Source organism: Sitophilus oryzae, unplaced genomic scaffold (genome assembly GCF_002938485.1).
Source record: "Sitophilus oryzae breed Bouriz unplaced genomic scaffold, Soryzae_2.0 scaffold_1430_pilon_pilon, whole genome shotgun sequence".
Taxonomy (NCBI): Eukaryota; Metazoa; Arthropoda; class Insecta; order Coleoptera; family Curculionidae; genus Sitophilus; species Sitophilus oryzae.
In genome coordinates this window covers 1433323-1458930 of record NW_022146094.1, presented here as the reverse complement: position 1 = coordinate 1458930, position 25608 = coordinate 1433323, and the positions used below count along the sequence as shown (strand labels likewise).

At 32.0% G+C, this 25608-nt stretch overlaps 4 protein-coding genes across 8 annotated transcripts in view; 2 read left to right on the top strand and 2 right to left on the bottom strand.

Annotated features, from left to right (window-relative positions):
- Nucleotides 1-9451, top strand: part of LOC115876278 (midasin-like) — an 84847-nt gene extending 75396 nt beyond the window's left edge. The window contains exons 28-38 of one of the 2 annotated variants that reach the window (XM_030891997.1): nt 2810-3233; nt 3541-3838; nt 3897-4276; nt 4827-5837; nt 5903-6145; nt 6198-6336; nt 6397-6672; nt 6761-7146; nt 7225-7453; nt 7771-7910; nt 7974-9451. In XM_030891997.1, the coding sequence (XP_030747857.1) occupies nt 2810-3233; nt 3541-3838; nt 3897-4276; nt 4827-5837; nt 5903-6145; nt 6198-6336; nt 6397-6672; nt 6761-7146; nt 7225-7453; nt 7771-7910; nt 7974-9251 (4804 nt within the window). In that variant the 3' untranslated portion in view covers nt 9252-9451. The remainder of the gene's footprint in view (nt 1-2809; nt 3234-3540; nt 3839-3896; nt 4277-4826; nt 5838-5902; nt 6146-6197; nt 6337-6396; nt 6673-6760; nt 7147-7224; nt 7454-7770; nt 7911-7973) is intronic. The other variant, XM_030891996.1, reaches the window with a different exon arrangement.
- A 1809-nt stretch (nt 9452-11260) lies between these two features.
- LOC115876279 (armadillo repeat-containing protein 2) lies at nt 11261-19510 on the top strand. Of its 2 annotated transcripts, XM_030891999.1 has the most exons (14): nt 11261-11647; nt 12267-12408; nt 12570-12826; nt 13577-13813; nt 13892-14139; nt 15029-15131; nt 15628-15800; nt 15966-16162; nt 16294-16462; nt 16531-16668; nt 16942-17176; nt 17239-17385; nt 17565-17825; nt 19212-19510. In XM_030891999.1, exons 1-14 carry the CDS (start codon nt 11527-11529, stop codon nt 19433-19435), a joined length of 2652 nt encoding a protein of 883 aa, XP_030747859.1. In that variant the 5' UTR covers nt 11261-11526; the 3' UTR covers nt 19436-19510. The 2 variants fall into 2 exon arrangements, with proteins under 2 accessions (XP_030747859.1, XP_030747858.1); XM_030891998.1 differs by having other exon boundaries at nt 13577-14139.
- On the bottom strand, nt 19485-20331 carry LOC115876284. Its single transcript, XM_030892007.1, has one exon. It carries the CDS (start codon nt 20018-20020, stop codon nt 19529-19531), a length of 492 nt encoding a protein of 163 aa, XP_030747867.1. The 5' UTR covers nt 20021-20331; the 3' UTR covers nt 19485-19528.
- Nucleotides 20332-20920: 589 nt separating this feature from the next.
- LOC115876281 (D-2-hydroxyglutarate dehydrogenase, mitochondrial-like) lies at nt 20921-25593 on the bottom strand. 3 transcript variants are annotated; one of them, XM_030892002.1, is made up of 8 exons: nt 25469-25593; nt 25273-25420; nt 23665-23862; nt 22759-22952; nt 22465-22633; nt 22033-22319; nt 21252-21417; nt 20921-21180 (listed from the first exon to the last, which is right to left on the bottom strand). In XM_030892002.1, exons 1-8 carry the CDS (start codon nt 25559-25561, stop codon nt 20930-20932), a joined length of 1506 nt encoding a protein of 501 aa, XP_030747862.1. In that variant the 5' UTR covers nt 25562-25593; the 3' UTR covers nt 20921-20929. The 3 variants fall into 3 exon arrangements, with proteins under 3 accessions (XP_030747862.1, XP_030747863.1, XP_030747861.1); XM_030892003.1 differs by lacking the exon at nt 25469-25593 and adding an exon at nt 24181-24328 and having other exon boundaries at nt 25273-25368; XM_030892001.1 differs by lacking the exons at nt 25273-25420; nt 25469-25593 and adding exons at nt 24181-24328; nt 24376-24531.
- Nucleotides 25594-25608: the final 15 nt, after the last annotated feature.

Below are 25608 nucleotides of genomic sequence, written 5' to 3'. Positions count from 1 at the left end.
TGGGTCAGAGTTTCGAACTGCAAAACTCCCTCATCAGCAACTATAAAGAGTGTATTCATCCATACTACAAAGCTATAAAAAACCGTGTCAAAGAATTAGAACAGAAATGCGAAAAATATGGTGAAAATGTCACTTCTGGTGTTAAACTCTATCCTTACAGTTATGTTATACAAGTAAGATGTTTTTTTAATTTTGCTTATGATATTTTAGTGCAATTTGTAGCAAATATATTTTTTCCAAACGTCACAAAATTATTAATCTTTGCAACGTGATTGACAATATAAAAAAGTAATTTTAACGCCTAGGCCTAAAAGTAAAGTTTTTACACCTAAGCACAAAAGTACGAAAATATATTATTAAACTGACATAATGTGTCAAATTCAACGAGCGTAACCATAGTTTATCGATATATACATAATTACTTACAAGGAATTACTTTTAAATCTTTTTATATAATTTGCAACGTTTGAAATTGTTTAAAAAAATATGTGCGAACGTAAAAAAATAGCATGTTCAATTCAGAGTAAAAATGTACTTTTTGTGCCTCACCTGTAACGTCAAACGTACAGCTTCGCCACAAAAAGTGTCATTTTTACTCCTAATAAAACAATAAATATACTATTCTTTTTAGCAAATAAAACACGCCTTCAACAGTGTAATAAACGAAAAACTACTAAAAGCAATTCTAGAAACGAACTCACTGGTTAATCAACTTCAAAAACTTTCGTCCATGGACAAAAACCTAATTGTACAAACGAATAACCACCTAGAGCGACTCCAAACGTATTTGCCAAGTTTAGAACGAATTTTTCACGAACTGAAAATGTACAGAACTTCGTACCCCGATATACTTGAGCCTCTATTGGCTAATATAGCTCAATTGAGGTATGGGTTCAATTTGAAATTATATTATGTCAAAAGGGAGTTGGTAAAGTACCAGCATAGAGTTCAGTCTAATATAGATCTTGAAAAGGAACTTGTTGAATTATTGGAAGTACCATGTTTGAATGAAAAAAATAAAGAATTTTTGATGAATATATTGATAGTTATAGTAATGGAAAAATTAATAGTTCCCCTGGATTATATTTTAAACCATACAGAATCCTTTATAAGAGAAAAAGAAAAAATTAAGGTATAGTTTTTAAAACAGTCAAGTGAATTTTTAAAACTACTGTATGTTTTAGGTTATTATTGTGTGAGTATTCAGGAATATTACAATTTAAATATAATAAAAGCAAAAAAATAGTGGTGATGTTTTGGATAAGGAATCTGTGAATAAATTTAATGAATTAATAAGAGTTTTTATTAATTTGTGGAATAGACAGCAAGAGAAAGAAGAAAAAGAACAAAATGAAGCTGAGAATATTTACAAAATAAGGTAAGTAATGTGTTTTTTCTATAATTATAGGTATAGTATTAAGCCCCACGTTGGGCGCCAAGATTGCGGCGCCTTTAAAATTTGTGATTCAATAAATACAAAGTTTCTCATAGATGTCGGAAAGAAGAAATTTGACTCATTGTTTCATCTCTATGAACTCAACTAACTAGCGCAAGCTAGGATATTCTATAAATTTTAGTTGTATTTTTTAGACATTTTGAATGATCTTAAACTATTAAGTATAAAGTATAATTGAAACCACTAATTTACTCCACTAATTCTGAGGTTCCGAATAAAGTAATAAACTCTTAATTACGATCATTTCAGTGTCTAAAAAATACAATAAAATGAATAGAATAATATACAGCTTACGGTAGTCAGTTGTATCCATAAAGAGAGCCTAATAATTAGGTTATAAAACAAACTTTTCTTTTTTTATTTCAGAACAAAATGCGAGGATAAATCTGAAGATGAACAAATCGATGAAGAATTAAACGACATTTTCAAGAACTATCATTCTCTGGACTTTGCCGATTTACAAACAAAACCTCTAGAAGATTCGACGAACAAAAATATCGAAGATGTAAATATAGACTCCAAAATAATAACAGAAAATGACATTCAGTTCGTTATCAATCTTCATTCTATGCTGTTAAACGATTTTGTTGAAACTGAATGGATAAATGTTGAATTGAAACAAACCCTTTACCTAATTTGTTGATGCCATTAACTGTGAAGTTCAAACTAGCCAGATTGATCACTGATTCTTACTCGTCTAGCTTCAAGTATACCACAGATTCGAGTTTAGTCAGTAGTTTGAGTGTATTAGTGGAAAGTTCTGGATCTGATAGGTCAAAAGGTCTGTGTTAGTCTTTTTCATTTTGAATGAAACGGAAATATATATTAATCACCCTGTATAATTTACTTTTGTAATTTAGGCGTAGGAAACTTATCAACAAAAGCTATTTCCGGAGATTTCTACAGAGATTCAAACGTTGAGGAAGTTAAAGGATGTCACCACGTTTTGATTGAACTAAAAGAAAAAATAAATGAACTTTTAGTGGACTGGCCTGATCAACCCACTCTGAACACTGTAAGTAATTTTAAATGTTATGCCCTGTATATAACTCTAATTTATTACAGATTCTAACTGTGATAGACAGAATTCTCCATTTCGACATATCCAGTCCCATATCCAGATTCCTCACGGGTTTTGACATTTTGCTGGAAAAATGTCACGAATGGGAACAAGTAGCACACTCTGGCGTCAGCCTGATACACTTTTCACCGAACTTAGTTCAACAAGTCATCGGTTGGCGAAAAACTGAACTAAACAGATGGAAAGACTTGTTAAACAGCACATTTGAAGAGTAAGAGTAAAAGTTTATGATATTTCATTCAATAATAATTATGATTAATCTGATGTTTTAGTATGAAAAAGCCTTTAAAAAAGTGGTGGATCTACGTGTATAACTTGATGAACCAATACGTGCTTGAAGAGAAGGTTTCCGAGTCAGAACTCGTTGACATACTACAAAAATTCATCACAAAATCGACCTTAGTTGAATTTGAAGGTCGCCTGAGTATTCTCTACACTTTTCATCTGCACGCTGTATATCTAACCAAAACAAAATATACCGAGTCTTTCATAAATATCCTTTGGAACGTTTACAATTATTATAAGCAGTTTTCGAGCACAATACTTCAGAAAATCAAGGATCTTAGAACTCCGATTGAGAAGAAATTAAAGGATTACGTCAAAATTGTCAAATGGAAAGATGTCAGTTACTGGTCTATAAAAGAAACAGTGGATAAGAGTCATAAAACTCTGCATAAGTTTGTCAGAGAATACAAGGTAATAAACTAAATAAAATTATTTTTAACACTGTCTCTCTCTGAAATTGTATATAATATATTGCCTACAGTGGCAAAATCACTAATATACAGGGTGCATCTTAAGTTTGTATTTCATTATTTTCATTATTTTTAAAAAATGGGAAATAATCCCACTTCTGATACTAAACATTATATTATATTATTAATAATAACCCGTGAATTTATGAAATAATGATGTCTATGTTAAGAGTGACAAGATAGGTAGTAACTACACTAATACATGCTATTTTTATTTATAACTCAATATTTTTTGTCTGAAATTTTAGGAAGTGTTACTACAGCCAGTAGTGTCATATTTATGCAACCCAACTTCCACAGACATCTCAATGGAGACTGTGGGAATTTGGGACAGACCACAAAGACAAAATCCCAAATCGTACCATTACACATTGGATGCCGATTCTTATTTGATCAAATCCCCCGGCAAGGACATTCCATATGTTACAACAGCACGAAAAATATCTAAAGAAACTATATTGGCTACTGAATACCCCGAATTGGTTAAATCGTTGGACGGCTTTGTGACAGATGTCATAGAAACCAGTTCGCATCTTAGGAATTTAGGTAGGTATGTATATATATCATTTTTTTTAAATGTGGATATTTTTATATTTTTTTCATCAGGTTGACAGCACTTTGCCTAAAGAAAAACAAGTATCCCAGGCAAAAAGTATTTTACAACAAAAACACAGAGCTCTAACAGAACTCTTCCAAAATCTGTCTAAAATGGGACTGTCTTATAAGAGAGGTATCTTAAATACTAAACTAAAGAAATCTACAGAGTGTTTTACGATTAAACCCATTAATTTGTCGGCTAGTTTCGCACATTTAGTACATAATAGACTGGATGAGAAAATACTAACTATTTGGGATTCTTGTGAGTTGTATTACTACAAATGTCTTACGAGATATGATCTTTTGGAAATGGCTTTGGTTAATCCAGCTAAAGATTTAGGGATGCAGAACATAGAAAGATGTCGTGGATTTGCAGCAGAATTTTTGGTAAGATGTCATTCAACAAAAAAGATGCTAAATTAAAATTTTATTATTATTCAGTTGTGTAACAAAATATCTATATATAACTACCGTATGATTGAAAAAAAAACGGCGTCCAGTTGACTTGGAAATGACGATCGTTGACATACCCCATAAAATTTTGCATATAAAATGACAGCGATCTTCATTTCATAGCCATCGCTGACGCCGTTTTTTTTTCGATCATACGGTGTTTTTCAAGTTTTTTTCAAGATTTTCAATAATTCCACTAATATTCACCAATCCTGACACACTATCTTCCCAGATTTATACGTTTCGCATAAAACTAACCATAAAACTAACAAGAAATAATACAAAACAAACACAGAAAAGAGCAACGAAATCACTAAAAAATTAAAACTGACAAAAAAAGTATTTCTAACTGATGATCTTTCCATCTTCAATAATATTCCTTAGTCTCTTTATTATTCTATTTTGAAATAAATTGAGTATATTTTGTATTTCTTGCCGATGTTGTATGTCACTATATTTTTATTTTAAACCTATTTTTTTGCAGACATATTGCCAAGAACAGAAAGAAGGCTTGATCAAAACAACCAGATCATACTATTATCTACGAAATTACAGTAAAAAACTACACGAAATCTGTCAAAATCCGGATTATGTTCCTGTCGAAAGTATTACAAGAATTAAAAATACTTTAGATTCACTTACAGTCGTTATAAGTCAAATAAAATTGGTTTTAAACTCTTGCCCTACAGAAGAAACTTTAGATCATCAAATTATCGAAATACCAGTGCTTCAAACGAAATTCAGAAAGATTCAGTATAAAAACGATGATTTTTGGATCAAATCAATGAAAAATATTGATGATATTAATTCTGCTGTATCCAAGATAGCGAATCATTTACAAAAAATCGAATCTTACATACCTAGCACTGATTGTTCTGTCATTAACTTGAAATACCTCCCTCACAACAACAGAACTCAACTTATTCAACACTTAGGTCAACTAAATAATTCATTAATTGATTTAAAGGAGCAACTTTATCCTGTTAAGATCACCAGGAGCTTAGATTGGATAATTGAATTATTAGCCCAAATTATAGAAGAAAATAACTCAGAAAATGCTATTGAAGAATCAGAAATATCTTATGAAACTCAGATAAAGAACTTTACAGACAGTATTCTTATATCTCTCCAAAATCTTTACAAAAAATATCGTGATTTACCCAAGAAACCTGAAGAAAATTTAGAAAACGACGAAGAAGAAAATATTAAGGAAAACCATCTGAAGGTGTTGATAGCTAAAAATCTTTCACAAGATGTGGATATGTTGGATTTGAAGAAAATATTGTTAGAATCTGAAGAAATGGTAAAGTTTCTTCTAGGTGGCTTTAAATATGCTTCAGAGCAAACTAGATCAAGCATTTCACATTGTATACCTTTGCTTGATCAAGTATTACAGCTTTCACAGTATTTTATCACTCAACAAGTGTGTACTTATCGCACTACTTGTAAGTTGACTTCTGTGGTGCTCAGTATTTTCAACGATCTGGCTTCTAAGGTAAGAAATAGTTTGTAAAAAAACACTTTTTTATTGGTTAAAAACATTATTATACTTAATTCTAGGGCTTCTGTGTTCCTCCAGACCTTGAAGGCGAAATGGACAAAGAAGGCGTGAGCAAACCATCTGACGGGTTAGGTTTAGGGGAAGGACAGGGAGAGCGTGACGTTTCTGACAGGATAGAGTCTGAGGATCAGCTGGATGACGCTCAACCTGCCGGTCAAGAAAAGGAAACCAGCGAAGATCCCGATTGTAAAGAGGAAGACAAAGGAATAGAGATGAGCGAAGATTTTGACAGCAAATTACAGGTAAAATACGTTTTGTATAAAAGCATTAATTACTTATTTTATTATTATACAGGATAAAAAACAAGATGACGAGGACAACGATGATGAGAGTGACAATTCAGACGCAGAAGAACAAATGGGTGAGACAGAAAAAGGAGCTGATGGCGTGGACCAAGAAATTTGGGGAGATAAAGACGAAAACCAAGAAGAAGGTTCAGTTTAACCAAAAAACTATCCAATATAACCAGAAACTAACAAAATTCTTATTTTAGATTCGGAAGAACAGAAAGAAGATGATGGCAAAGGTGGCGAAAAAGATGGCGAAGACCAGCTTGGAGCTAAAGACGAAGAAACCAAAGACAAATCTAAACAGGACAAAGAAAAATCTAAGGAACAAAATAACGAGGCAGAAAATCCGAAGGAAGAAATCAACGAAATGAAGGAACCTGAGTATAATGACGAACAAATTGATCCTTACCATGGAAATCAGCCTGAATTGCCTGAACCTGAGGCTATGGACTTGCCTGACGATCTTCAGCTAGATGAAGGTAATGTTTTCTACTAATTTTTCCTATCAAATATTTTATAATTAATTTTAATATAATTTTCCTATCAAATATTTTATAATTAAAATAGGTGAAGAACAAGATGGCGAAAAACCTGAAGACAACCCATTTGATATCGATGAAATGAAGGAACTTAACGAAGATCAATTGGACAAACCCACTGAAGTACCTCAAAATGATAAGCAAAATGACGAAGTTGAAGAATTTAGCAGTGATGATGAAGACGGGCCAAATAAAAATGAAGATAACTTGGAACAAGGACCTGAAGAGGATAAAGAAAATGAAGAAGCTACTAACGATGAAGAAAAAGACCGTAATGATGTTTCTGAAGCTCTAGAAAATGAAGATGATGAAGATAACAAGGTTGAAAATGAAGAGAGTGGTTTAGATGAAAACGTTACTAATCAGGAGAATGTGGAAGCAATGGAAGTTGATGATGCTCCTGCAACTGATAAGGTATAATAAATAAAAAATATAGTCAACGAAATTTATATTGAGAGTTGTATTTTGTATTATCTATATGTCTGATCTTAGACTCAAGCTACTAACTCAGAAAATATCAAGTCGAATGAGCCGATAGACGAACTGTGCCAAGAAGATAAACCAGATAAAGAAGGAGTGGGGCAGTCACAAATGGAAGAAAATGAAACAGGACACTCTGTACAAACCACGGCTCCGCAACAAGTTCAAGGTGCTGGATCTGAGGATGAAGTCAAACAGAAGAAAGAAAAACCAGGAATATCCGATTCAAAACGCAGTCTAGGTATGTGTGTATGATTTTTCCAAATATTATTTAGAGCTTCTTACTGATAAAAAAAATTACTGATATAAAAAATTTCACACCTCTAGACCAGATAGCAAGGAATTTTCATACAAACTTTCATCCTCAATTTTACTTCTTAAGTAAAAATCTTTTGTGCAAGTTTTTGTGCTTCTACGGTCAGCAATTATGAAGTTTCATACACACTTTCACCTCAAATTTCAAATAAATTTACAAAAATAGCTTCTTTTTACTAAATTACGTCATTAAGCCACCTTTGTGTAAAATTTCGTGGGACATTCGATATGATTTGATTATAGGTGATGTAACCCAGCCTGTTCAAAAGAAACTGAAGACAATAGATACCCAAAGTAATTCGACAAACAAAGATGAGATGGAAGACAACACAGCAGAGATGTATGAACACATAGAAAATGCTACAGAAAAAAGTACAACACAGGTAACTAAAAAATAAAACTAAATACAAAGCAGTAAGCTACATTTGATTTGATTTTTTTCATAGGTACTGGACGCAGCAACAAAAGAGCAGGCTGAAGAACAAAACAAAGCTATAGAACACGGTGAAGATCCCGAAGAACCAGAAGAAACTGAAGACACCTCTGATCTTCCTAAAGAAGACGAGAAGATGGATACTGACCTCGCAGAAACACAGACAGAAGCCCCCATGAAAACCGACAATAACAAAGAAAAAAACAAAACCAAAAAACAACATCCTGAAGGTGAAATAATGGAAGACCTCAAAGACATAGAGATCGAAGGCGAAATTATACAAACATCTATGGCTCCTAGAGGAAATGAATCGTTCCATCACACCCAATACGACTCTTTGAAAGAGAACTTTTACACTAAACTGACTCAAGAGGAAATGAACGCTGTAAGAACTGAAGTAGAACAGCAGTTATCTTCGTGGACTACAGCCCCTGTTTGCGCAGAAGCTGAACTAGCCTGGCAAAGAATATCCTCAGTTACAAACTCTTTAGCTCAAGATCTCTCAGAACAATTGAGGCTAGTTCTTGAACCAACCAAAGCTAGTCACTTGAAGGGTGACTTCAGGACTGGCAGAAGAATAAACATGAGAAAAATAATCCCTTACATCGCTTCACAGTTCAGGAAAGATAAAATATGGCTTAGAAGAACCAAACCTTCTAAAAGAGAGTACCAAATAGTCTTGGCTATAGATGATTCATCAAGCATGGCAGATAACCATTCTAAAGAACTTGCTTTTGAGAGCGTCGCCTTGATATCTAAGGCTCTATCTCTCCTTGAGAGTGGCCAATTAAGCGTTGTAGGTTTTGGTGAGCGCACAGAAGTTCATCACAAGCTCACAGATCCTTTTACTGAAACCAGCGGAGTGAATTTACTTCAAAAGTTCCAATTTGACCAGACCAAGACACTTATAGGAAGACTATTACACTTTGTTACTGAAATGTTTGAACAAAGCACTGTTCAAACTTCAGTCCAAAACGCCAAACTTCTTCTGATCGTGAGTGACGGAAGGGGAGTGTTTTCTGAGGGGGAGTCCTATGTGACGCAGGCAGTTAGGAAAGCTAGGTTAAGTAACATTTTTACCGTGTGCGTTATAGTGGACAGTCCGGAGAATCAGAAGTCTATCTTCGATATAAGGTCGAGTATTTTCAAGGAAGGGCAGTTTTGCGGGTTTAGGGACTATATGGATGCGTTTCCTTTTCCGTTTTATATTATTTTGAGAGATATTAACACGTTGCCTAGTGTTTTGAGTGACGCGTTGATGCAGTGGTTCGAAATGATTACTTCACAATAGTAAAATTTGAACTGTTTTGTTAATATGTGCTCAATGTTTTTTATATTCATGCTGTATTTTAATGATAATGATACAAATGTTACGACAAAAAACAATCTTTTTTTGCTTAGTATTTTTACAAAATTTAATTATTTTTTACTTTGTTTACTCTTGTGTATATCTTTATAAAAGTTAAGTTATTAAATAAACGTTTTTTGAAAGTTTTAATGTATTTTCTGTTCATAATTACCTATTTATAAAAGTATACCTACAGCGTGATCAAATAAAAATTACATCACTATACCTGGTGTTTTTCAAAAGTAACTTGACTCCTATAGCTTCTTTATTTTTTCAGATAAAAAACGAGATTTGGTATGTTAGTATAAGGACATTCAGTTCTATTAAATATAGTAGAAAAATACCGAGGGTACCATGTAAAAAGCAAAAGTTAATACTCATTACCGTCACTTCCTGTTTCACAGGAAATGTCCAAAAATAATTGAATACGTCAATCAATCCTGATTTAGGTATGTCCTATACCTAAAATAAAGTTATAGGGGTGAGCCACTGTCGAAAAACACCCGGTATAGCCAAAATTAGACAGGAGCTACTCAGGTGAAAAAAATCTAGACTAGTTTAAAACACTTGTTATATTTATTAGTAAAAAATAATGATGATAATGAAGAGGCCTTTAAAATATTTAAATATATATTTTTAATTGGTAAGATTTTTAGTGAAAAAGATTTTTTTGCGCCATTGCCTTTGATTAACTAGCTACGCCACTGCATTATCTTCTATATTTATGCAAATTATAATCTATCAAAATTAAGTGTTATTGCTACCTGTCCAATCATAGATCGATATTCATTTCCTGTTCTTTTAAGCGATAACCACTCCATTTAATGGAAAGCATGATTCTCCATTTTGGCTTTTGACCTTGATCTATATCAAGGAAATATATTTTCAAGAGCAAACTGTCTGGTTTATATCAAAAACCTATGCAGTAAATTATACAGGATGTCCCAGAGCAAGCTTGCATTAATTAATTAACTTTTGACGCAAAGTCGTTCCAGGTTAATATAATTTATAAAATGAACAAGAAATAACAGAAAATAATCAGACGAAATGCAACTAACACCGAAAAATTCATATTTGTCAAGAAAAAATAAAAAACCTGACAAGAAAGTGGTTCAAAATAGCTACCATGACGTCTATTTCGTCTTTAATGTATGAATATAAAAACAGTTCATTTTTAAATCCTTCCTAAGCCTTTTAAATTTATTTACTCCCTAAATATTGAAGCTTACTTAAGAAACACACATCCTGTATATAGGGTGAGTGTTAAATAAGTGCAAATATTTTTAGGAATAGTATATTTCGACCCTAGAAAAAATGTATATGAGTTTTTTGCGCGAAAAAAAAATTAAAAATTTTTAATTTTTTGAAAAAAAATTTTGATATTTTTTTAATTTTTAGTTAAAAAACATAATATCTTCATAATATGGTAACACAGGTAGTAGATTAAATTACAAGAGAAAAAAAAAACAGAAAAGATCCAATGATTTAAGTGAAAAATATTTTTTTTAATTTTCAAAGTAAAATATCTCGGTTATTTTGGACTTATTTGAAAAACTGTAAAGAGAAAATATGTTTCTTTTATCTACCAGCCCTGAAAATATTTGCACTTATTTAAGGCACACCCTGTATAGTTCCACTACTCATTTATTTTTACTATACAAAGTAACATAAGGTTCGTTCCAACCGGACCGAGAACCGATCTTGGGACGGTAATTTCTAGTCGCCCACTTATTGTTTGAAAAGTTTGATCGTTTGTCAAGATTAACAAATGAATTGACTGCTAGGAAATTCCATTCTAGGACGGTTCTCTCGTTAGGTTGGAACAAACATATAATATAATCAATTTATTAACTTACAAATAGATAGCAGTCCACAATACATCTTTTATTGAATTACACAAAAAAATGAAATAAAAAATGTGTCACCTAGATAGATGTCTTATGACATTTTTTTTTATTCGATGACACTAATCTCGATCTCGAATGTAAATATTTCATTCTGTATCGTGAAAAAGGAAAATATATTGATTTTCACCCTTTCTGTGTCCTCACGACATGCTCTCTAACTGAAAACTTTCCAGAAATAATCGATAGATTGGTCACGAAACTCCGCAGTCATCGATTGAAGTTCTTCACGATTCGAGGCAAATTTTGCTCTATTTTAAAGCGTAGTAGATACGGTATGTTATCGCGTAGGAAAGTGAAAACATGTTAAAGTTATGGAGTTCAAAAAAGTCGAGCTCAAAAACAGGGAAATTCAAAATTTCCCGGGGAATAACGAAGGAATACAGAGGAAGACTAGTGCGGAGATTATTAATGAAGCACGACTAGCTATCAAAGGTACCTATCTTTAAAAAAATTCTTAAGAATTACCTAATGCTTTCTATTTGATATTTTTCATTCCAATTTGACAGATTTTTCCAAAATATTTTCATAGATATTCAGGGTAATTCGAATATACGGGGTCCTGTATACAGGGTGAAAAAAAGGGAGAGCCGAGCGGTATGATTTTTTTTAAAGGAACACCCTGCATATTATTACATTAGAACTCTATATTAAAATTTAAAAAAAACTTTAAAAAGTAACGATACAGGCTTGGTTTTAATAAATATTAGTAACACTAACAGAACTAAGGATATTAAAAAAAAAATAATTGTAATAACTAAGTGTACAAACAAGCAAAAAACTTGTAAAAAATACTCGGTGAGATATTAATCACCGAAACCATGTGTAAAGTTTCAAAATTATTAAAATATTTTATTTCAGAACTCATCATATTTAAATCACCCTGTATATCTATGAAAATATTTTTGATTTTTCTTATATAAATTCAATGCATAAATTTTTAAAACAAGCCATTTTGATATAAATGTTACTCCCTAAATAAGATTAAAACAAAAAAAATATCGAAAAATTTTTTGAAAACAAGAATTATTTTTTATTTTTTTGCATATTTTAGAAAGTCAGAATCCCGAAAAAAACTATGCATCTCCGACGATCAAGCCTCTACAAACACAAAGACCGTTCACACCGAGAAACAAAGAGAGGCATTTGTTTGGAAGTAGCAGACCCAAAGCTGACAGACCACCTAGTTCGTTCAGGTAAAATAAATGTAAATCAAAAATCAAAAATGTGTATCAAAAAAGAAGTTACAATTAAATGTATATTGTTTTATTATGAACAAAAATTATGCTTTCTTTGGCGAGGCTGTCGTGTGAGACCCATCAGAATTTTGTCACTATTTTTATGTATTTTTTCCTAGCTTAAAATATCTTCAAAACGAGACAGACTTGCCTGTAACACCCCCAGACGATATTCAAGCTGCTTCGGAAAAGAACGGGAAATACTTGAAGCATGTCAGGATCAAAAAACATAACCGTTCGAGCTCACTGAGCGAAATCACAGAGAATATTTTCAATATCACCACCAAAGAACCAAGGAAAGTGAAACTACCATCGCTGGACAGCGTCAAACCCCTACAAAAAAGAAAACTCTTTGCTAACACCTCTTTGGATAACTGTAAGTAAACTAGAATAAGTTAAAATTTAATCTAACCTTAATAAAAATATAATAGTACAAGAACTAGCAACGCCGGAAAAACGATAATTTTAACAAAGCTGGTTCTGAATCTTTTGCTATGCTCTCCTGTGCTGTTCTGACTAAAGTGCGGGTCGTCTGGCTGCCGATAGATTACTGCGGTTTACTACTGCGCATCACATTTGTACATCTTATCCCATTTCCGTGTAGTTTATTGGATTTATCGTTTATGAGTAGAGATACAATGATGCAATTTTCACATTACTTTGCTATTTTTTTATGAAACTAAATATGCTGCACATATTTTTGTCTTAGCGTCCTTAGTTCCTGAAATACAGGACGAATTTGTGATGCGCAATAGTGAACAGATGTTGAATACCGATTGATACAGATATGATGCGCAGTAGTGCACGCAACATCTACCGGCAGCCAGGCGGTCCAGTAGTATTCTGGTGTGGAGAGCATTAGCAAAAGATATATAAAAGAACAAGCTTTCTTAAAATCACTCTAGAAAACGTTGCTAGCTCTTAGAGTATAAGTAAAACAGCGAAATCGTTATGGAAATGAAAATATAAATGACACCTAGCAAATCGTATATCCGATGAACGGAGGCACGTAATTTTCTCACCAATCGAAGTCTTTAAATTCAACCAGTAAAATTAATACCGTATCATCGCAGCGTCGGATAACGGATGCATGAAAATCGAGCTTAAATCGTTCTAAATGTTACAGTACCCGAAGAAACTGAACCCGCTCTGGAGAAACCGATCGTCGAATCCCGTAAAGCCTTCAGCTCACCCCAAGAACGAACCAACTTTGAATCAGACTCAGACTCGTCGGTGTTTGGCAGGCCCTCAATTAGACACAGCAACCTCTCGGAATGCCTTCTCCTGGGGCCCCAAAACCTGAGCAAGATCTTCGAGAACAAGCAGATCGTCGAGCACTCAGAGTCGCTGTTTACCCAGACAGGTTACCTCACAAAACAGCTCGTGTCGCACGCGCACAAGCAGCAAAACGATCCGCATAACCTTCAACGCTCAATTTTAGCGGAGGCCGATCAAAAGAGGACTGTGGAGATGGTGCTCAGCGAATTGAATCGGGTGGATGCTCAAAAGTACGATGAGGATGTTGTGAGGAGGTTGTTGGAGGAGTTGTATGATGTTATGGAGCAGGATGATTTGATTGGGAATAAGATTAGCTCTAAGTTGAAGATTGTGATTTTGAAGAATTTGTATAGGTTTGTGGAATCGAAGAACGAAGATATTCTGATAAATATAGCTCAAGTTATCCTAGCTGTAAGTTTTTTTTCTATTTTTTGGATCATATTTTTGACATGTGGGGTCTAGATTATATAGATTTATTGTGTCCTCCTTTCATGAGTTAGAGCTCATCATACAGTCTCAAGGCTTCGACAAAAGCTAGTATCAGATGCAGTTTTACAGAGGTTAGTACTCCATTTCTGATATCAGTCGTACCAAAATTTATGTCCATAATGGTTGTCTCGTCTCGGCGTACTCAGTGATAAGGTGTTCTGGTGTTTCTCCATTTTCTCTACAGAGTCTGCATTCGTCCTTGTTTCTTAGCTTTAATCTACTGAGGTGTTCAATGAGGGGATAGTATCCTGTTAAAAATCCCGTGACAATCCGAAGATTATTTCTACTTAAATCAAAGGAAATCTTCTCAGTAAATCAAAGAGAGTCTTCCAGGTTCTTGAGTGCCGCTTTAAGTTGTTTTGACTTGTAACTCTCTAGTGTATGTTGTATTAGTGGTAATTTTACTATTTAGAACAAAGTTCATGATAACTAGCTTCCCACTAGTTAACTCGCATACCCAACAATCACAACCTACGGCGTCTTTTGATTGCTATTACCGTCAGCTGTAAATAAATAAAAAAATAAAAACAGCTGTAAAAAAAATAAAAAAAGTTCTATATTTGTGGGACACGAACCTGGGACCTCTCGATCCCGAAGCGACGGCCTCACCAATGGATCCACAGCTGCTCTTGCAAAATTGGCTATAGCTAGGCGTTACTTTCCGCCGCGCTTAAAACCGTTCATAAAATAAGGCGACAGCAAGCAAAAAAAAACTAGTGGAAGCTATTTTCATGATATACTTTGTTGAGTACTACAAGACTAGAATTAGAAATATTTTTTAACAGACAATACTATTTTTTATTCTTTTTAGATAAAAGTTACTGGCAATAACCTTAGCGGTGTGTGCAAATTGGTCTTTAAGATATCGAAAAATGACAAGAACGACCATTTATTTTTTAGAAAAAACTTTCTAGGTAAGTCGCCACATTTTAAATAATTTTTACTCCAACTTTGTAAAATGATGTTATGTGTATTTGGTGTGTTTTATCTGTTATTTAGTATCTATACTTTTTGAAAATTTGTTATTAAAAAAATATAAAATGTCAAAATTCAATGGATATATCAATAAATCATGATAAAGTTCGAGCTATAAAAATATGCATTTTCTTCATATCACCCTGTATAACTACTATTATTTTATTATAGCAAGGCAATATTTAGTAAAATCAAAAAAACACTGCTTATAAAAGCTATGATGTACTAAAATTGTTATTTTCACAAAATTGTAAATTTTTCAAAAACGGCAAGATTTAAGTAAAGGTAAACTTAATTTTTTTAATCAAATTTATCTTAATTTTACATATACAGGGTGCTACATTTAAAAAAAATACAGCTTTAATAATTTTTCGAAAAAATTTACTCAAAATATTCCTATTTTATGTTCATTCTGACTTTCCTTGTATATTTTAGAACTATTTCTGGACGCCTTGGGTCGGTCCAGTCCTATAGATGATGCAGAGGCTTGTGTATATGGCTATGGTTCCATTAAATTCCTGACCATGAACTCAAAATTGATGGAAAAAATCTTAGATCTGGGTATTTTACCCTTGATGGTATTGCATATAAAACTTATCAACAATGCTGTAAGTATGTTATAGGAAATATTATGTGAAAAATAAAATTTAGTTAATAAATTAAATTTAGTTTAATTTATTATGATTAAAAGTTAACTATTATTTTTTAGTCTATGTATAAAATGATGATTTTCTGTGATGAATTTATATGAAAATGAATAAATTTTGTTGTAGAAGATTGATAAAACACCTATGCCACAACAGACCAACCACGTTATGTTTCAACTGACAGGAGCTTTAAGAAACTTGGTTTCTGAAGATCGTATTTATGATAACTTTATTTCTTCTGGAGCTGTGGTACAACTATGTCAAACTCTTAACGAATTCTCAAACGATGTTGATATCGTTACCAATATTTCCAGAACTCTCAGGTAAGAAAAAAAAATCGGAAAAATACTAGTGATGTGCATAAATATCGATATATTGAACTATCGACATGGATTACAGTATCGATATTTTAAATTTTGACGGCTTTTTGATGATATACGGTACTTATTTTCAGTACTATATCAACCAACGAGGTGTGCTGCGATAGTTTAGACGAAATCTCGCATCTGTACAAGACTTTCATAAAACTGTTCGCCCTGTATACGGAAAACGAAGAAATCATAGTGAGACTGACTTATACGCTAGGAAATATCGTGGCAAAACTTGATAATACCAGAGTTAAGGTAAGAGGTATATGTTTAGTTTATTTAGGAACAATTTATTCGTTTTTTTTTCGTTCTTTTGCATCTAGTATTTCAAAGAAGAGAATTCGATAGACAGTTTGTTGCATCTTTGGTCGACATATTTGGAGAAAACTCTGCATATATGTGCTTTGAAACAGGAGAATTCAATTTTTTCTGCAAGTAACAGCGAGGATGTCATGATAAAGGTACCCGTTGAAAATATATAAACATTTAATTATATACAGGGTGTTTCAAATTGGGGTTTTACGTCAAAATAAACTTGAGAAGGAGGAAATGATAAAGATAAGTTCAATTACTAAAGAGATCATCATTGGACTCACTAACAGACAACTTATATAAACCACCCTGTATCTCTTATCGTTTCCTAGATTCAAATGGTGAGAGCGTAATTTGAAACACCCGGTATATGCTTTTTTATGAAAAATACTAAGGTAAAAAATCTTTTTATTTTCATTTAGGTTATTCGTGTGATAGCCAACATTGTAATAAACCCGGATATAGGCAAAGCTATCAATGAACAATATGGCAACAAACTTATTGAAGAATTTCTGAAAGTACTCATCAGCAATCCTTTCAAGAAAAACGAAGAATTAGTACTATCTATCTTAAGTACTTTGAATAATTTATCCTATTATTACTCCAGTGACTTGGAATTGGATATATTCCATGTCAAACAGATTGATATTGCTGAAGGTAATTTAATTATTTTTCTGATGCTCCCTGTATAAGTATATGAATAATTTCTTTTTCTCTAGGTATATTAGAGTATACAAGATCGAAAAATAATGAATGTATTATCGAGACTATGAGGATATTGGGTAATTTGTCTAGATCTAAGATTACAAGAAGTTATATCGCAGAAACCGATTTGTTTGATGTTCTTCTGAATATTTTAAATACAGGTAAATTAAAAAGAAGTAGTAAAGCCACAGAATATTATCCTCGGATATGTACCCAAGATATACAAAAAAGATGTAAACAGAAAAATACTTGTTTGCCACTTGTTTAGTTTTGTTGAAGATATTATATTTTATTTAATCATGATTTCTTGAAAAATATAAAAATAAATCAATATTTTTAGATGAAATGACGCTTTTAAAGACTACAACTGGTGTGTTTGTTAACGTTCTCTCTGAAAACAGATCGAGAACAATCTTCAAAAATAAGGGAGGTGTTCAAAAATTGATAAATATACTGAAAAAGTATTGTGAAGACGACTGGCTGCTAGGCAGTTTAGTGTGTCAGGTTCTTTGGAACTACTGCATAGATACTCTGGATTTATATGAACTGCTCACAGATTCCGAGATTAACCAATTGCTAATTCTACTTGCAGATTATTTAGGTAAGATTATTAGAGAAACAATAATATATACGGTCGAAAAAAACGGCGTCAGAGATGGCTTTGAAATGAATAGAATAACACTGCCATTTTGTATGTAAAATAATATCGCATCCATCGTCATTTCCAAACCAAATGGGCGACGTTTTTTTTTCGATCACACAGTATAATTATTATACTAAAGATTACCATATATTCTGAAAAAGCTCCTCCCACGTTTTTTATTGTAAATTTTATAAAAAAATCTACATTATTCCTTTTCATCTTTAGTGCCCATTACTAGCATATTTTATATAAAAAAACGCAGTCTAATTCTCAAACTGTGTAGCCATGTATACAGAGTGTCTCTCCTTAATAAGTGCAGGTATTTTAAGGAGTGATAGGTCTGGAAATAAGGAATATATTTTCTATTTGCCATTTTTGAAAAATACGCAAATAAATTAAAAATAACCGAGTTACATAAATTTGAAATAAAAAAAAATGTTTAAATTTTGAGAACGGCCTGCATCACCCTGATTAACCAGCAATCAGACGATTCTGTTGCCACATTGATAAGAAAGTATAGAATTGATTGAAAATATGTTATAATAGGGTGATGATATAAGAATCTGCAATAATTATTATTAAGAATTATTTTTTCAGTCCAGTTGAAAATAACTGTCAAAAATATATTAGTAAGTGTTAAAAAATAAGTACAGTGCCTTTTTCTAGGATATATGCCTAATTTCTAGAATATTATTTCTACTATTCTATATTATATTAATTTTCGCAATTTATTGTGTAGAAAATTAATTATACTGTGAACTTATAGAGACACAAATATCAGAATGCGGATAATGTAGGAGGTGGCAACATTGCAAGCCTTTGAAACACCGTCAAAAAATATCAGGAGAATCAGTGAACCTGCGGCTGTAAAAGTTTTTTTTAATTTCAAGAAAAATCTAAAATGTTTGCAATTTTTCGCGTTTCTGAGGTCGAAATATATTACAAGTTAAAATACTTGCACTTATTTCCAGGGTTGCCAATTCTCAAGGTTGAATACCTGCTAGATCCGTATATTAAAAACCGTTAGAATTCGCTAGGAGCGATATTGAAACTGAAATTTTGCGCGTCGACCAATTTAGAACCTTTAGTACCTAAGGCTTTCATCCCAAAATAAAACGATTCTAGTTCTAGGTACTTTAAGAATAAATGAAAACTATGCGATTAAAATAGTTGTTTAGTATTTAAACAACAATTTTTGTGTCAATCTTACTTATTTATTATTCCAACATTTAAACCACAGAAAAAACTTTATTCCCTAAATGATTTTTCCCCGTCAAACTGAAAAACACCGCCAAGTTGGCAACAGTGCTTTGTATTAATATTATTAATTTTATCTCATAACAGACGAAGAAAAACTATTTGGCGTGGATGAAAACATCGAGGAAGTCGAAGTTTACGTCACTCAAGAGTACTTGATGTGGGAGGAGTTTGCCAACGTTGCCACGAATCTTCTGGAGAAAATTGAATATTTTCTGGACACATTTGATCAAATCCAAATACCGGAAGACCAGAACCCGAAAAAACCGACCAGGGATTCGAATACGAATATTAGTTTTGCCGCTTGGTAGATACAGTGTATAAAAAAATGTATTGTTATAATATAATGAAACATAGATTTTATTAATATAAAGTTTGTAGCATAATAAATGTTTTTTTTTAACTTATTTAAAATCTGCTGGCATTGAACTAATAATATTCCTAATTTTTTCTAATATAATTGTATTGTTGCATATACAATTATTTACACCATACGGGGGCATTATAACTAAATGGTCTTCTATTTTCAAGTAATCTCCTACTTCTTCAGCTTGAATGAACATCTGCCCAAGCCATTTCCTTAACTTTGATTTTTCTAAATTTACATCACAATCAACCTCTTGAGTTTCTTTCTGTTCTAAATACGTTTCATCCACTTCGTGTGAAATTACTTCAAAAGATTCAATGGCATGGTGAAATACTATGACTACCTGAGGGTTTTCTTCTGAATCAGTTGGTTTGCAATGTAAAATAACAGTTTTATAGATAGGATCAATTACATAGAGTTTTCCAGTATAAGAAGTCTTTTCAATTGTATTAATTTTTACCAGTTTTCCTACTAAATTCTTCATATAAATTGGGTCATTTTTAAAGATAAGGTCTTCAAATAGATCCATCTTCTATAATAAATCTGTTTATAGATATTCAAGAATCAAATAACAATTTTTTAGAGATCATTTTGTTAAAAAAATTAATGTTTAGTTTGTTTGTAAACAAAAGCTTTTGAGGTTATTCCAGTAATTCTTCTTCGTTCTTATGACAAATAGGTGTTGGTATGTAGGCAACCAGTAATACCTTGAGCTTTCAAACAAAATTTGCAATTTTTCCAGAGATATAGACATAATAATGTCTATATCTCTGATTTTTTCAAAGTGTATACAGAATGTTCGAAAAATGCACTAGCAAACTGCTAAAAAGTTTCTATCTTTGGTTTCTACCGTATGATCGAATAAAAACGGCGTCAGCGATGGCTATGAAATGAAGATCGCTGTCATTTTATATGTAAAATTATATGGAAAATGTCATCGATCGTCATTTTCAAGCCAACTGGACGCCGTTTTTTTTCGATCATACGGTATAAATATGGGCTCGAAAATGTGTAATTTTAAAGATACAGGATGTAAAATTTAAAAAAAATGGATTTTTCAAAAGTCAACTTTCTTGAACTTTGTTAATGCGATATTTCTATAAATATTAAATTAAAATTATTAACTTCAGTGGCGTCAAAAGGAACACATTATTCAAAATAATTGAGCAAAACTGTACGCCACTGACTTTTCTTGTAATTTTTATATACCGTATGATCGAAAAAAAAACGGCGTCAGCGATGGCTAGGCAAAAGAAGATCGCTATTATTTTATATGTAAATTTATATGGGAAATGTCATCGACCGTCATTTCCCAGCCAACTGGACTCCGTTTTTTTTTCCGATCATACGGTATTTTTAAATAAAGATAAGAAATATTGGCATTTATAGGTAGTAATTAGAGACAAGTCGAAACACAAAATAAAACTAATTTTCAGTGCTAAGGGAATATTTTATATGGGTTAAGTATCCTGTTAGGATCCAGCAATTTTTTGACATCTGTCATAAGGTGAAACGCTCCTGGCGAGTTGGCCATGGGCAAATAGCGGCGTTTGAGAAAACCCACACCGTGCTCGGCACTGACACTGCCGCCAAATTCCGTCGTTTTGACAGCTACGAACTTTTCCAGCGACGTTTTCAGAGTTTCGTCGTACTTTTTCGAGACTGCGTTCAGATGCAGGTTGCCGTCGCCTGCAAAACAAATGAACAGGCTTCGTTTGTATTTGACAGGTTGCGACAGGTTGCTTGACAACTATACGTACCCAAGTGCCCGAATCCAAACACACTATCGACGCGATTTTTCAAAAACGATCTAGTCTCGTCCACCATGGTATAGTAGTGCTTGATGGGCAAAGACACGTCGAATAAACCCACCCAACCGCATTTTTTGAACCCCACTGGTACCTTTTCTCGCAATTCCCATAACCCCTGCAACGAACAAATCACAAAAGATCATAAAAAAAATTCCAAAAATTATTACGAGTGATATTTTTACATGATTCGATGATTCTTGAAATCTTGACAGTGTTTTAACACTAAATTCGCCTATTTTTTTTTTCTTTCTTCCTTAAGTTCTCTAATTTAATTATATCTAATTGTTTCCGGATGAGTTATAAAGGGTGTGCCAAAAAGTTTGCAACAAATAAGAATGAGGAATTTCATCAGTATGTTCAATAATTTTTTTAATGCTTCGAAAAAAAAACATTTTTGAATGGAAAAACTGATATTTGCGTACTTATTTGATACTCCCTGTATACAGTGACCTCCCTATATACACTTAATTTTTAATGAGCTAAGTTATACAGAAAAATAACTAAAACTGCAAAGTTATACAGAAAAATAAGAAAAAAAGACAATAAAATAAAAACAAAATTGAAAAAAAATAAAACAGATATTTCTGAAACCCCCCAAAAGAAAATTAAATACATTTTTTTAATATATTTTGTTCAAAAAAAAACGGTGTCATAGTAAGCCTTGAAATGATGATATATGATGATTACCCTGTATTCTATATGTTTAAAGTAAAAAAAAAATAGTACTAACCCTGACTTTTGTATGATCGCTGGCAACTGTCCCGTTCAGCACAAAATGCTGATTCAATGCTGACTCAACAAAAGCATGTACTTTGTGTTCGTCGTGCTCATCGCTGCTGCCTGATGTTTCTATGAGCAAATAGAATGGGTAATCTCCAATGGGTGACACAGTTTGAACGTATTCATGAGCAAATTCGATGGTTGCATGATCCATTACTTCAACAGCTGATAAAATCTCACCTAAGTCGCTGCGAGCTTTCTTGAAAGTTTTCAACACTTTGTCATACTTTTGTAACCCTATAAAACGAATAAAATTGCAATCTGTACCACTCTACAAGATGTAAAAGTGTTTAAAATTAAAAAAAAACTCAAAACTTGTAAATGTACTTTATTCGGAGATATAATATAGTAGATCAGGGTTTCTGGGACACTCTGTACATACCTAAAAATGCTACGTGTTGACTTCTAGGTCTTGGTGGACACTGTAAAATCACTTTAGTGATGATTCCCAGTGTTCCTTCTGAACCTATGAAAAGGTTTTTCAAGTGAAACCCTGTGTTATCTTTCTTCATTGGTTTTAACAAATTTAGTACTTCTCCATTGGCTTTGACCTAAAAAATATATTCGCCATATCTATGTAAAGAACTATCTCAAAATAAATGTACAATAAATACAAACAAACTTTTTTAACATAAATAAGACACATTTTTAAAAACTATTTGGATATGGTACTTACAACTTCTAAACCCAGAATATTGCCATGTAAATTTCCGTATCTTATGAGTCTCATTCCTCCGGCATTCGTGGCTACATTACCACCGATATGGCATGATCCCTTTGCTCCTAAGTCCAGGGGAACCACAAAACCTTTTTCGGCCACTGCTTTGTCCAGAGATTCTAATATCACACCGGATTGGCATGTTACAGTACCTAAAATAGTAATGGTGTAGAACTAACATAAAGTATAAAGAAAATCTGTTAAGAATTTAATGTAACACTTAAAAAGCAAAAAAAGCAAATGTATCCATATATAAAATAATACTCCATATATTTTATATATGGATACATAAAGACTACAATCTTTAAATTATGGATACATAAAGGCCATAGTCTTTAAATTAATGGATTCCTACAGGCGATAGTCATTGTATTATGGATTTATATGGGATAGTCTTTAAATTATAGATACATACTCGCTATAGCCTTTAAATTATGGATACATAATAGCTATAGTCTTTAAATTATGGATACAGACTGGCTATACTCTTTAAATTATGGATACATAAAGGCTATAGTCTTTAAATTATGAATACATACAGACCATAGTCTCTAAATTATGGATACATAGGGGGTATAGTATTTAAATTATGGATACATACATAGCCTTTAAATTAATGGACTCATACAGGAGATAGTCATTAAATTTATGGATTCATATCGGATAGTCTTTAAATTATAGATACATACTCGATATAGCCTTTAAATTATGGATACATAATATCTAGTCTTTAAAGTATGGATACATAAGGGCTATAGTCTTTTAAATTAAGGATAACTTAAAGACTATATTATAATGATGAAGACTCAGCGTGTGGGTGGTTGCAGATTCAATAAAATTACACTAATACACTCAAGCCCTTACCCGAATCTTCGTCTATATTAATTATTTCGTTCATCATCTCCATAGAAATGATGATCTCATCAAACACAGGAACGCTACCTCCAGAGGCTCCAGTGTTGCCACCTTGCGGGCACACTGCCAACTTATTTCCATTGCAAAACTCCAGAATTTTAGAAACTTCCTCCGTAGTTTTCGGTTTTAAAACCACGTCACTGGACCCTAAAATTGTGTATACAGAGTTAAATTAAAAATTCTGGATATTTGATTTTTTTTACGGAAAAAATGTGACTTTTGATGAAAATTTTATTTTAAAAATTATGAAAAAATGTAATGAAAAAATGTATTTAAAAAATGTAATTAAGATTAAGATAAAAAAATTTAATTTTTTTTTTTGAATATACATGGTACTTCAAAAAAATGTGTCGCTGACATTTATACAGTAAAAATCATCAAGGAAATGGTGGTTTGTGCAACGTTTTCGTTCATACGGTATATTTGATATACAGGGTATTTTGAAAATAACAAAAATTAACATACCACGAAGCTGCAAGAACCAATCAACATTATGTCTCTCTAGATCAAATAAATCTGTAACAACTCTTTCATTGCCCAACAAATTTTGAAAAAACCTCAAGTGCGGCTCTTGAAAATAGTTATAAAAACCTCTTTCGACGTTAAACGTATTCTAAAAAAATCATTTTTAATTTTAAATCAACAAATTTTGTTCCTTACTTTGGTAAAATCAGGTAAATTTGTGTATGACCTCGAACTGATATTTTTTACGTTAAAAATTACCATCGACTTAAAAAACTTATTAGACATCATTTTTAAGAAAATATACAGTTGTCTTCAACATGCAAAACACTTACATACTGAATAATAAAGTGTCTCAACTACTAAACGCTCTAAATTTTATCTAATCACAATTTTTATTCTATAAACAAATTAAATGAAGCCCAAGATTAAAATAATAACAATGTAAGGTTAAAATTTACATTAAAATATTATTTCAACTTTTTTTTTCAACATTTATTGCACATCCTTTGAGTTTTTTTTTGTTTACTGAAACCATGAATTTTGTGTAAATTAATAATTATCTAAATAGATAAATTTAGCTTAATTTTAATCTATAAATAGAACTTTCATTGATAAATAGAATTTCCTTTGATAAGAACTTATAAAAACAAAATATTTACATGCTGTCCATAAATAAACAAGTCAAATGATTTATTGTTATCAGGAATATCATGATTTCTGTCACGTTTATGTATATACAGGATGTTTCAAGCAAAAAAGATGATAAATGGCATTTTAAAAAAATCGACTTTTTACTGTTAATCGTTTCTAACAGTTTTATGAATAGCCAGTATAATATTTAATAACTTTTTATAAAAATTTAAGTAGGGTAAAACATTATCTAAAAAAACAAGCAGCAAAAACTTAATAAAAAAAGCCGCAATCGTGCCGAAAAATATTTTAATTATTTTCCTCTTTACAAAAATGTCATTTTTCAAATAAAATTGAAATTATTTTTGTACCCAAAATGTGTTTAGAATTCCTTGTAGAATTGAAAAATCAAAAAATATAGAGGGTGTTCTATACATTTTGTAAATAAAAAAACAAACATACCACGAAATTGTAAGTACCAATCAACATTATGTTTCTCTAAATCGATCAAATCTGTAACAACTCTTTCGTTGCCCAACAAATTTTGAAAAAACCTCAAATGGGGCTCTTGGAAATAGTTATAAAAACCTCTTTCCACATTAAACGTATTCTAAAAATAAATATTTTGAATTTTTAATTAAAAACTTTTGTATCTTACTTTGGTAAAATCAGGTAGATTTTTGAATGACCTCGAACTGATATTTTTTACGTTAAAAACCACCATAGATTTAAGAAGCTTATTTGACATCATTTTTAAGACAATATAAACGTATGGTCTACATGCAAAACGTTAAATAC

Coding starts and splice junctions, on each gene's coding strand:
- LOC115876279 (XM_030891998.1), top strand. CDS start 11,527: ATGGAGTTCAAAAAAGTCGAGCTCAAAAACAGGGAAATTCAAAATTTC. Junction 11,648..12,266: donor AGCACGACTAGCTATCAAAG/GTACCTATCTTT, acceptor TGCATATTTTAG/AAAGTCAGAATCCCGAAAAA. Junction 17,386..17,564: donor TCTGAATATTTTAAATACAG/GTAAATTAAAAA, acceptor CAATATTTTTAG/ATGAAATGACGCTTTTAAAG.
- LOC115876284 (XM_030892007.1), bottom strand. CDS start 20,020: ATGGATCTATTTGAAGACCTTATCTTTAAAAATGACCCAATTTATATG.
- LOC115876281 (XM_030892002.1), bottom strand. CDS start 25,561: ATGATGTCAAATAAGCTTCTTAAATCTATGGTGGTTTTTAACGTAAAA. Junction 22,634..22,758: donor ATATTCTGGGTTTAGAAGTT/GTAAGTACCATA, acceptor TATATTTTTTAG/GTCAAAGCCAATGGAGAAGT. Junction 22,320..22,464: donor TCAACACGTAGCATTTTTAG/GTATGTACAGAG, acceptor TTCGTTTTATAG/GGTTACAAAAGTATGACAAA.